Below are 12,269 nucleotides of genomic sequence, written 5' to 3'. Positions count from 1 at the left end.
ACAACGACCATGTCATTCTTTCTTTTCTATTATTTTTATTGGAATATAGTTGATTTACAAGGTTGTGTTAGTTTCAGGTGTACAGCTAAGTGAATCAGTTATACATCGTTTTTAAGATTCCAAGTATTGTCTTTCTATGTCTGACATTTCATTCGGTGTAATACCTTCTAGGTCCATCCATGTGGACATAAATGGCAGTATTTCATTTTTTATGGATGGTTGAATAGCATTTTATTGTGTATATATACAATGGAATGCTATTCATATCTTCTTTATTTATTCATCCATCCATGGACACTTAGGTTGCTTCCATATCTTGACTATGATAAATAAGTTTGCAATGAGCATAGGGGTGCATATATCTTTTCAAATTAGTGTTTTCCTTTTTTTTGAATAAATACCCAGGAGTGAATTGCTGGATTTTATGGTAGTTCTATTTCTCATTTTTGAGGAACATTCATACTGTTTTCCATAGTGGCTGAATTAATTTATATTCCCCCCAACAGTGCATGAAGGTTTCCTTTTATCCACATCCTCATCAACACTTGTTATTCCTGTCTTTTTTATAATAGCCATTCTGACAGAGTGAGGTAATATCTCATTGTGGTTTTGATGTGCATTTCCCTGATGTTTAGTGATATTGAGCATCTTTAAATGTGCATGATTGTAACATAGGAAGAACAGAACTAACATCATTTTGAAACTTCCTCCCTCATTCTTCAGCTTATGTTTTCTATAACTTTAGCCCTGCACATAAAGAGTTAAATATTAGAAAAAAGTTGTTTGTGTTCAAATAGCTCATTAAGTTTCCTGAAGAAAGTTTCCATCTCACAGTCCTGGGTTAGATATGGTTACTACTTGTTGTAGGTAAGTTCACTTTCAGCCCAGAAATCTTGCTAATAAGCAAAAATAAGAATGTTAAAGTAAAAATAACTGCTAACAACTTGAAGCTTTTGCAGAAGCCTTGAGTGCCAGCCTACATGAGAAACCACAAGAACAAAGAAATGTCATGCTTCCCTTGAAGGCCAGGTGACTCCAAGAAGTCTGCACTTGGCTTTTACCTTTTAATCTTGAACCTTCCCACTTCCCCTTTCCCTTAACATAAAAGAAGCCTGAATTCTATTCTGAGTTAAGATGGTTCTTTAAGACATTAGTCCACCATCTTCTCAGTTTGCTGGATTTCTGAATAAAGTCACTATTCCTTGCCCATATAGGCCTATTGTGTGGTGAGCAGTATGAGCTTAGGCTCAGTGACATGATGACCATACATATGTCTTCTTTGGAAAAATGTCTATTCAGGTCCACTGTCCATTTTCTACTCGTTATTTTTGTTGTTGTTTTTTTCTTATATTAAGATATATAAGTTCTTTTTAAAATTTATTTATTTATTTATTTATTTATTTATTTATTTATTTGGCTGTGTTGGGTCTTTGCTGCTGCATGCAGGCTTTCTCTAGTCGCAGCGAACGGGGGTTACTCTTCATTGCTGTGCACAGCCTTCTCACTGTGGTGGCTATTCTTGTTGAGGACTACGGTGTCTAGGTGTACAGGCTTCAGTAGTTACAACACACGGGCACTAGAGCGTGTGGGCTTCAGTAACTGTGGCTCGTGAGCTCAGTAGTTGTGGTGCATGGGCTTAGTTGCTCCACAGCATGTGGGATCTTCCCGGACCAGGGATCGAACCCATGTCCCCTGCATTGGCAGGTGGATTCTAAAACACTGTGCCACCAGGGAAGTCCCAAGATATATAAGTTCTTTAGGTATTTTTTATATTACCCTCTACAGGAGATATGATTTACAAAACCATTCAGTAGGTTGCCCTTTCATTTTGTTGACGATTTCCTTCACTGTGTAAAATCTTTCTAGTTTGATGTAGCCCCATTTTTTTTATTATTTTATATTATTTTTAACAGTGTAGAATTTTTTAATCTTTTTAAAACTTATATAAGATTCAGGTGTAGAGAATTATAATTCAACATTGATATACACTACAAGGTGATAACCTTCACAAGTCTAGTTGCCATCCATCACCATACAGTCAATCCCCTTCACCCATTTCACCCACCTCCCAATCCCCTTCCCCTCTGGCAACTGTTAATTTGTTCTCTGTATCTATGAGTTGTTTTTATTTTATATTGTTTGTTCATTTTTAAAAATTTTTATTTGGGTATAGCTGATTTATAATGTTGTGTTAGTTTCAGGTGCACAGCAAAGTGAATCTGTTATACATATACATATATCCACCCTTTTTTAAGATTATTTTCCCATTTGGGCCATTATAGAGTATTGAGTAGAGTTCCTATTTGTTTATTTTTGATACTGTTGCCCTAGCCTGAGGAAAAAGGCCCAAAAAATATCACTAAGACTGATGTCAAAGAGCTTACTGCCCATGTTTTCTTCTAAGAGTTTTATGGTTTTTGGTCTTGCATTCAAGACTTTTTTTAAAAAATTAATTTTATTGGAGTATAGTTGTTTTACAATGTTGTGTTAGTTACTGCTGTACAGCAAAATGAATCAGTTATACATATACATATATCCCCTCTTTTTTAGATTTCCTTCCCATTTAGGTTACCACAAAGCATTGAGTAAAGTTCCCTGTGCTATACAGTAGGTTCTCATTAGTTACCTATTTTATACATAGTAGTGTATATATATCAACATATTACATTCAAGCCTTTGCATACATATATGTACTCAAGTTTTTAAACCATTTTGAATTTTCTTTTGTATATGGTGTAAGATAGTGGAACCATCTCACTCTTTAGCAAGTATCTCTCCAGTTTTCCCAATATCATTTGTTGAAGAGAACGTTTTCCTCCATTGTATATTCCTTTCTCTTTTGCCATAGATTAATTGATCATATGTGCATGGGTTTATTTCTGGGCTCTCTATTCTGTACCATTGATCTGTTTTTGTGCCAATACTACACTGCTTTGATTACTATAGCTTTGAAGTATAGTTTAAAGTCAGGGAGAGTGATACCTCAAGCTTTGTTTTTCTTTCTCAATATTGTTTTGGCTGTTCAGGATCTTTTGTGGTTCCATAACAATTTTTGTATTCTTTATTCTAGTTCTGTGAAAAATGACATTGGTAAATTGATAGGAATTGCATTGAATTTGTAGATTGCTTTGGGAAATATGGACATTTTAACAGTATTAATTCTACTAAACTAGGAGCACAATATATCTTTCTATTTATTTGTGTCATCTTCAATGTCTTTCCTTAATGTCTTATAGTTTTCAGAGTATGTGTCTTGCACCTCTTTCATTAAATTTATTCTTATGAATTTTATTCTTTTTTATGCAATTTTAAATGGGATTTTTCTCTTATTTCAAGTTATGGCCTTTTCTTATCTGCTTAAAAAAGTCCCTTTAACATTTCCTGTGAGGCCAGTTCAGTGATTATAAACTCCATTAATTTTTGGTTGTCTGGGAAACTCTATTCCTCTTTTTCAATTTTGAATGATAAACTTGCCAGATAGAGCAATCTTGGTTATGTTTCTTTTTTTTTACTTTAAGTTCTTTGAATATATCATGCAACTTCCGTTGGCCTGCATAGCTTCTGCTGACAAATATGCTGATAGTCTTATTGGGATTTCCTTATACATAACTAGTTGTGTTTCTCTTCCTGCTTTTAAAATTATCTCTAGCTTTAAATTTGACATTTTTTAATCAGACTATGTCTTGGTGTAGATCTCCATGGGTTCATCCTATTTGGGGCTTTCTGTACTTTCTGGACTTCCATGTTTGTTTCCTTCCCCATGTTAAGGAAATTTTGAATCATCATTTTATTTTTTAAAATAATTTATTTATTTTATTTATTTATTTTTGGCTGTGTTGGGTCTTCGTTGCGGTGAGTGGGCTTTTCATGGTGGTGGCTTCTCTTGTTGCAGAGCACGGGCTCTAGGCATGTGGGCTTCAGTAGTTGTGTCATGCAGGCTCAGTAGTTGTGGCTCGCTGGCTCTAGAGCACAGGCTCAGTAATTGTGGTGCATGGGCCCGGTTGCTCCCCAGCATGTGGGATCCTCCCGGACCAGGGATCGAACCCATGTCCCCTGCATTGGCAGGCGGATTCTCAACCACTGTGTCACCAGGGAAGCCCTAAATCATTAATTTTAAAAATAATTTTTCTACCCTGTTTTCTCTTTTTTCTCCTTCTGGGACACTTATCATGGGAATCTTAGTACACTTTATGTTGTCCCAGAATTTTCTTAAACTATCTCACTTATTTAATTTTTTGTGTTTTTGCTTTTCTGATCAGAAGATTTTCACTATCCTGTCTTCCAGATCACCGATCCATTCTGTATCATCTAATCTGTTGTTGATTCCCTCTAGTGTATTCTTCATTTCAGTTATTGTATTTTTCAGCTCGGATTGGTTCTTACTTATATATTTTAACTCTTTCTTGAAGTTCTCTCTGGGTTTATCTATTCAACTGATTTCAGTGAGCATCCTTATGATCATTGCATGGAATTTTTAATCACATGGATTACTTATCCTCATATTTGTAGGGTATTTTCTGAGGTGTTGTTGTGTTATTTCCTTTGAAACATATTTCTCTTTTCCCTCATTTGGCTTGGCTCTCTGTGTTTGTTTCTATGTATTAGGCAAAACTGCTACCTCTTTCATGCGTGAAGGAGCAGCCTGTGTAGGTGATGATACTGATCATTCAAAACTGCCCTAGCTCTAAGTTTCTCAATTCTGGGTGGTTGTCTATATCACCTGATTTATACTTATATGGTCCTCTTGTTGAGGGTGTGCCAAGATCTGTCAGTATTCCAAGGGGAGGAATTTTATTTAGCACCTAGTTTCAGACTGATTGAAAGCCAGACCCTCAGGCAGCAGTTTTTAAAGTATGCAGATAAAACAGAGAGAGACAAGATGGTAGAGTAGAAGGAGCTTCAGCTGACCTCCTCTCATGGGCACACCAAAATCACAACTAATTGCTGAATAAACATCAATAAAAAAGACTGAAATCTACCAAAATAGATATTCTACATCCAAAGACATAAAGAAGAAACCACAAGATGGTAGGAAGTGTGCACTCACAATACAATCAAATCCAATACTCCCCTGGTGGGTGACACACAAACTGGAGAATAATTATATCACAGAATTGCTCCCACAGGAGTGAAAGCTCTGAGACCCACGTCAGGTTCCCATCCTGGGGATCTGACATCAGTGAGGGGAACCCCCAGGTAATTTCTCTTTGAAGGCCAGTGGGGCTTAACTGCAGAACTTCCACAGGACTGGGGGAAACAGACAATCCACACTTAAACAGTGCACACAACATCTCGCATGCACCAGGACCCAGGGCAAAGGCAGTAACTTCTCAGGAACCAGGGCCAGACCTACCTGCTGGTCATGAAGTGTCTCCTGGGGAAGCAGGGGGAAGCTGTGGCTCACCGTGGGGACATAGACACTGATGGTGGAAATATTGGGGAGTATCCATCTGCATGAATTCTCACTGGAGGCTGACATCTTGCTTCAGTCACTAGCACCAAGACGTGGCCCCACCCACCAGCTTGTAGGCTCCAGTGCTGGGATGCCTCAGGCCAAACAAGCAACAGGGCAGGAGCACAGACCCACCGATCAGCAGACAGGCTGCCTAAAGAATTCCTGAGCCCAGAGCCACCTCTAGGCATGTCCTTTGACATGACCCTGCCAACCAGAGGGCCAAGAGCCAGCTCCATCCACTGGTGGGCAAGCAATGGTCTCTCCCACCAGGAAGCCTGCACAAACCTCTAGACCAGCCTCACCCACCAGGGGGAAGACAACAGTAGCAAGAAAAATATGATCCTGAAGCCTGCAGAGTGGAGTCTGCAGACACAGAAATTTAGACAAAATGAGAGGCAAAGGATGTTCCAGAAGACAGAACAAGATTAAACCCCAGAAGAACAACTAAGTGAAGTGGAGATAGGGAATCTATCCAAGAAAGAGTTCAGAGTAATGATCATAAGTATGATCCAAGAACTCAGGAAAAGAATGAATGCAGAGAGAGAAGTTACAAAAATTGTTTTTTTAAAAAAGAGAAAAAGTAAAGAACAACCAAACAGAGTTGAAGAACACAATAACTGAAATGAAAAATAAACTATTTATTCTGCTATTGAAGGAATCAATAGCGGAATAAATTACGCAGAAAAATGGATCAGTGAGCTGGAAGACAGATTGGTGAAAATCACTGCCATGGAACGGAATAAAAAGAAAAAAAGAATGAAAAGAAATGAGGACAGTTTAAGGGACCTCTGGAACAACACCAAACACATTAACATTTTCATGATAGAGGTCTCAGAAGGTAAAGAGAGAAAGAAAGGGGCTGATATGAATAGATATTAGCTGAAAAGTTTCCTAACATGGGAAAGTAAACAGTCACCCAAGTCCGGGAAGCACAGAGAGTTCCATACAGGATTAACTCAAGGAGGAATATGCCAAGACACATATTAATCGAATTGACAAAAAATTAAAGATAAAAAGAAAACATTAAAAGCAACAAGGGAAAAGCAACAAATAACATAAAAGGGAACTCCCCTAAGTCTCTCAGCTGATTTTTTTTCAGCAGAAACTTCAGGCCTTAAGGGAGTGGCATAATATCTTTAAAGTGACGAAAGGGAAAAACCTCCACTGAGAATATTCTACCCAGAGATTAGCTCAAGATGGAAGAATAGAAGGCGTGTGCTCAACCCTTTCCAATGAAAACGCCAAAATCACAACTAACTGCTGAATGACCATCAACAACAAAATGCCTGAACTTACCAAGAAAGATAGTCTACATCCAAAGGCGAAGAAGAACCCACAATGAGATGGTAGGAGGAATGCAATCAAGATAAAATCATATCCCATACCAACTGGGTGGGCAGCCCACAAACTGGAAAACAATTATACCACAGAAGGTATCCCACAGGAGAGAAAGTTCTGAGCCCCACGTAAGGCTTTTCAGCTTGGGGGTTTGGCAATGGGAAGAGGAGTCCTCAGAGAATCTGGCATTGAAGGCCAGTGGTGTTTGATCACAGAATTTCTACAGGACTGGGGGAAACAGAAACTCTACTCTTGGAGGGTATACACAAAGTCTTGTGTGCACCAAGACCCAGGGAAAAAAAGCAGTGACCCCATAAAAGACTTGTTCAGACCTACCTGCTAGTATTGGAGGGTCTCCTGCAGAGGTGGGGGCAGCTGTGGCTCACTGCAGGGACAAAAACACAGGCAACAGCAGTTCTGGAAGTACCCATTGGCGTAAGCCATCCCTGAGGCCGCCATTAGACACACCCACCAGCCTGTAGTTTGCAGTGCTGGGTCACCTGAGGCCAAACAACCAACAGCATGGGAACACAGGCCACCCATCAGCAGACAAGTGTATTAAAGTCTCCCTGAGCATAGCCCGGCCCACCAGATGGACAAGATCCAGCTCCAACCACCACTGGGCAGGAATCAGCCCCTTCCATTAGGAAGCCTGTACAAGCCTCTTAGACAGCCTCATTCACCAAAAGAACTACAATCCTGCAGCCTGTGGAAGAGAAACTGCAATCACAGAAAGTTAGTTAAAATTAGACAGCAGAGGAATATATCCCAGATGAAGGAACAAGATGAAACCCCAGAAGAACAACTAAGTAAAGTGGAGATAGCCAACCTATCAGGAAAAGAATTCAGAATAATATTAGTGAAGATGATCCAAGATCTGGGGAAAAAAATGGAGGCAAGTATCAAGAAGATACAAGAAATTTTAACAAAGACCTAGAAGAACTAAACAACAAACAAACAGTGATGAAGCAAAAAACTGAAATGAAGAGTACACTAGAAGGAATCAATAGCAGAATAAGTGAGGCAGAAGAACGGATAAGTTACCTGGAAGATGGAAATCACTGCCAGAAAACAGAATAAACAATGAAGAATGAAAATAAATCAGGACAGTCTCAGAGACCTCTGGGACAACATTAAACACACAAACATTCACATTACAGGGGTCTCAGAAGGAGAAGAGAGAGAGAAAGGGCCTGAGAAAATATTTGAAGAGATTATAGTTGAAAACTTCCCCAACATGGGAAAGGAAATAATCAGTCAAGTCCAGGAAGCACAGAGAGTCCCATACAGAATAAATCCAAGGAGAAACATGCCAAGACACATATTAATCAAACTAACCAAAATTAAACACAAAGAAAAAATATTAAAGCAGCAAGGGAACAGCAACAAATAAAATACAAGGGAACCCCCATAACGTTAGCTGCTGACTTCTCAGCAGACACTCTGCAGGCCAGTACAGATTGGCATGATATATTTAAAGTGATGAAAGGGAAAAACCTACAACCGAGAATACTCTACCCAGCAAGGCTTTCATTCAGATTTGGCAGAGAAATCAAAAGTATTACAGGCAAGCAAAAGCTAAGAGAATTCAGCACCAACAGACCACCTTTGTAACAAATGCTAAAGAAACTTCTCTAGGCTGCAAAGAGACCAGCAACTTAAAACAACATTGTACATATATAGACTGCTATATCAAAACCTCATGGAACAGCAAATGCAAAAAGTACAATAGATACACACACAAAAAAGAAAAAGCAACCCAAACACAACACTAAAGATGATCATCAAACCACAAGAGAAGAAAACAAGAGAGGAAAGGTAGAAAAAAGACCTACAAAAACAAACTAAAAACAATTTATAAAATGGCAATAGGAACATACATATTGATAATTACCTGAAATGTAAATGGATTAATTGCTACAACCAAAAGACATAGACTAGGTGAATGGATACAACAACAAGACCCATATATATGCTATCTACAAAAGACCCACTTCAGACCTAGTGACACATACAGACAAAGTGAGGGAATGGAATAACGTATTCCACACAAATGGAAGTCAAAAGAAAGCTGGAGTAGAAATACTCATATCAAACAAAATGGACTTTAAAATAAAGACTGTTACAGGAGACAAAGACTGACACTACATAATGATCAAGGGATCAACCCAAAAAGAAGATATAACAGTTGTAAATATTTATGTACTCAACATAGGAGCACCTCAATTTATAACACAAATACTAACAGCCATAAAAGGAGAAATTGAGAGTAACACAATAATAATGGGGAAATTTAACACTGCCCCCCCTTTCATCAATGGACAGATCATCCAGATAGAAAATCAAATAGGAAACACAGTCCTTAAATGACACATTAGACCAGATGGACTTAAATGATATTTACAGAGCATTCCATCCAAAAGCAGCAGAATACACGTGCTTCTCAAGTGCACATGGAACACTCGCCAGGATTAATCACATGCTGGGCCACAAAGTGAGCCTTGGTAAATTTAAGAAAACTGAAATCATGCCAAACATCTTTTCTGATCACAACGCTATGATATGAGAAATCAGCTACAAGAAAAAAAAAAGTAAAAAAAGCCCAAACACGTGGAAACTATACAATGTACTACTAATCAACCAATAGATAACTGAAGAAATCAAAGAGGAAATCAAAAAATACCAAAAGACAAATGAAAAAGAAAGCACAATAATCCAAAACTTATGGGACACAGCAAAAGCAGATCTAAGAGGGAAGTTTATAGCAATACAATCTTACCTCAGGAAATAAGAAAAATCTCAAATGAAAAACCTATCCTTACATACAAAGCAAATAGAGAAAGAAGAACAAACAAAAAACAAAGTTAGTAGAAGGAAAAAAAATCATAACTATCAGAGCATAATTAAATGAAATAGAGATGTAAATAACAAAGATCAATGAAACTAAAGCCTGGTTCTTTAAGAAAGTAAACAAACTTGATTATTCTTTAGCCAGACTCATCAAGAAAAAAGACGAAGAGGAGTCAAATCAATGAAATTAGAAATGAAACAGAAGAAGTTACAACAGACATCTCAGAAATACAATGGATCATAAGAGATTACTGCAAGCAATTATATGACAATAAAATGAACAACCTAGAAGAAATGGACAAATTATTACAAAGTTACAATCTCCCAAGACTGAACCAGGAAGAAATAGAATATATGAACAAACCTGACCCTAAAGTCGGCTAGTCATGGCGTCTTCCTTGTTAGCTGGGGAGCGACTTGTACGCGCTTTGGGCCCCGGCGGGGAGCTGGAGCCAGAGCAGCTGCCCGGGAAGCTGCGGGCAGAGCTTGAGGCCGTGCTAGGGAAGAAGCACAAGGGCGGCGATCGCTCGGCTAGCCCCGCTCGCCTGGTTTCTTTCCGCTTGATCCGGGACCTGCATCAGTACCTGAGAGAAAGGGGTTCCACACTATACCTTCATGAGCTCCTAGAAGGCAGTGAAATCTATCTCCCAGAGGTTGTGAAGCCTCCTCGGAACCCAGAGCTAGTTGCCCGTCTGGAGAAGATTAAGATACAGCTGGCCAATGAGGAATATAAGCGGATCACCCGCAATGTCACCTGTCAGGATTCAAGGCATGGTGGAACCCTCAGTGACCTGGGAAAGCAAGTGAGGTCAGTGAAGGCTCTGGTCATCACCATCTTTAACTTCATTGTCACGGTGGCAGCTGCCTTCGTCTGCACTTACCTTGGAAGCCAGTATATCTTCACAGAAATGACCTCGCAGGTACTGGCAGCATTGATCGTGGCCTCTGTGGTGGGTCTGGCTGAGCTGTACATCATGGTGCGGGTGATGGAAGGTGAGCTGGGAGAGCTGTAACCGTGCTTCATCATCAAAGTCTGGAGACTCCAGGCTCCCAGCTGCCAATCACTGATTCTCAGTCAACCCATCAGGCTCTTTGTACTCAGCTCCAGTTAGTCAGAGGGCGGAGCCAAGACCACCTGCTGTTTCTGCGGGGAGCCCCATCCTCTGTCAATTTACAGAGTGGGCAGTAGAGGAGACTCAGACAACGACTGGAAAGAACTGGTCTAGCTGTACATTCTCCTGAACCCGGTGCCCATCTGCCTTCTACAGTCCATTCTGGGCATTGCTGGGGCTGGGTTTTTTTTTTTTCCATTGGAAGTAAAGAGAATCCAGGCCTTTCCAGAAGTAGACCATACTGCCTTGAACTTGCCCAGGTGCAGAAATCAGTGGTCATCCTTGCTCCACACATCTTGATGCAGACCTGTAATTTAGATCAGAAGACTCCAAGAAAGCAGAAGGGACTCCCTTTCTTCAGTTTGTGCTGGAAGAGGAACCAATTAGAGGACATCAAATAAGAGAAAGCTGGGTGGTACAGGATGGTGGAATCAGAAGCAAGGCAGCTACCTTTTTGGAATCTTAGTTTCTGTCTTCATCTTCTTCCTTCTGCTTGCCTTGCTCAGATTTTCTATATGCTTCTGCCCTTCTCCACCACTCACCAGCCCTCCTTAAACCTCCCACCTTCCTATCACCCTTTGCTCTGCTTCCAAAAATGAAAACAGTTCAGATGGCAAAACAGTATGTTTGCTTTTAATTGCAAAACCCCTTGTGCTTGTTTGTATTTGTGGGGAGAGTATGCCTACTGTGAATTGTCTCAACTAATAAAGGGAGACATTCTTGGTAGACAGAGGACTATTTTCAGATTTAACTCTATGTATAATTATGTAAATATGAGTATACACTTTATAAGATACATGATAGGTGTACATATTGTTATACATAAGCCTAATGTAGGTTATTTTATGTGGATTCTTAAACATGTTTGGGTAAGTGCAAAACAGTAGTATGTAAAAGTTCACAGCTGACTAATTGTTTTACATGATTGCTTTTTGTCTTCACTACAATCCTGGAGGTTGGAAAAGGAAGTGGTTTTAGGCCCCTTTTCCAGAAGGCAAAACTGAGGCTGAGAGAGGTCAAATGATCAAATTCGGTCCTTCCTCTTGTTAAATGGAGCCAAAGACTCCAAGGTTGTCCTGAAGTCTCTATGTAATGTTAAACTTCTAAGAACTTAGATTAGTGGTGTATTGATAGAATCTGTATAAGACATTTAGAAATTATAGCAGCATTATTATTTATCCAATAAATATTTATTGTAAAAAAAAAAAAGAATATATGAACAAACCAATCACAAGTACAGAAATTGAAACTGTGATTTAAAAATTCCCAACCAACAAAAGTCCAGGACCAGAAAGTTTCACAGGTGACTTCTATCAAACATTTAGAGAAGACATAACACATATCCTTCTGAAACTATTCCAAAAAAATGCAGAGGAAATAAAACAAGCAAACTCATTCTACGAGGCCACCATGACCCTGATACCAAAACCAGCTTCTGCACACTGTCCCCCAAGTTGAAATGTTAGGCGTAGCTGTTTTGCACTGGGGACAGTGGTCTGAAGTGCTGGGTTCAA

General features: G+C 39.3%; 1 protein-coding gene across 1 annotated transcript; it reads left to right on the top strand.

Moving 5' to 3' along the window:
* Nucleotides 1-10,029: 10,029 nt before the first annotated feature.
* LOC137756906 (transmembrane protein 199) lies at nt 10,030-11,484 on the top strand. The gene has a single exon (XM_068533461.1). The coding sequence runs from the start codon at nt 10,030-10,032 to the stop codon at nt 10,654-10,656; it is 627 nt and encodes a 208-aa protein (XP_068389562.1). The 3' UTR covers nt 10,657-11,484.
* The last annotated feature ends 785 nt before the right edge of the window (nt 11,485-12,269 follow it).

This window comes from Eschrichtius robustus, chromosome X (assembly GCF_028021215.1).
Source record: "Eschrichtius robustus isolate mEscRob2 chromosome X, mEscRob2.pri, whole genome shotgun sequence".
Classification (NCBI taxonomy): domain Eukaryota; kingdom Metazoa; phylum Chordata; class Mammalia; order Artiodactyla; family Eschrichtiidae; genus Eschrichtius; species Eschrichtius robustus.
The sequence above is the reverse complement of the archived record's forward strand: the minus strand, read 5'-3'. Positions and strand labels throughout refer to the sequence as shown.

Excerpts from the sequence above, each read along its gene's own strand:
- LOC137756906 (XM_068533461.1), top strand. The coding sequence starts at position 10,030 with ATGGCGTCTTCCTTGTTAGCTGGGGAGCGACTTGTACGCGCTTTGGGC.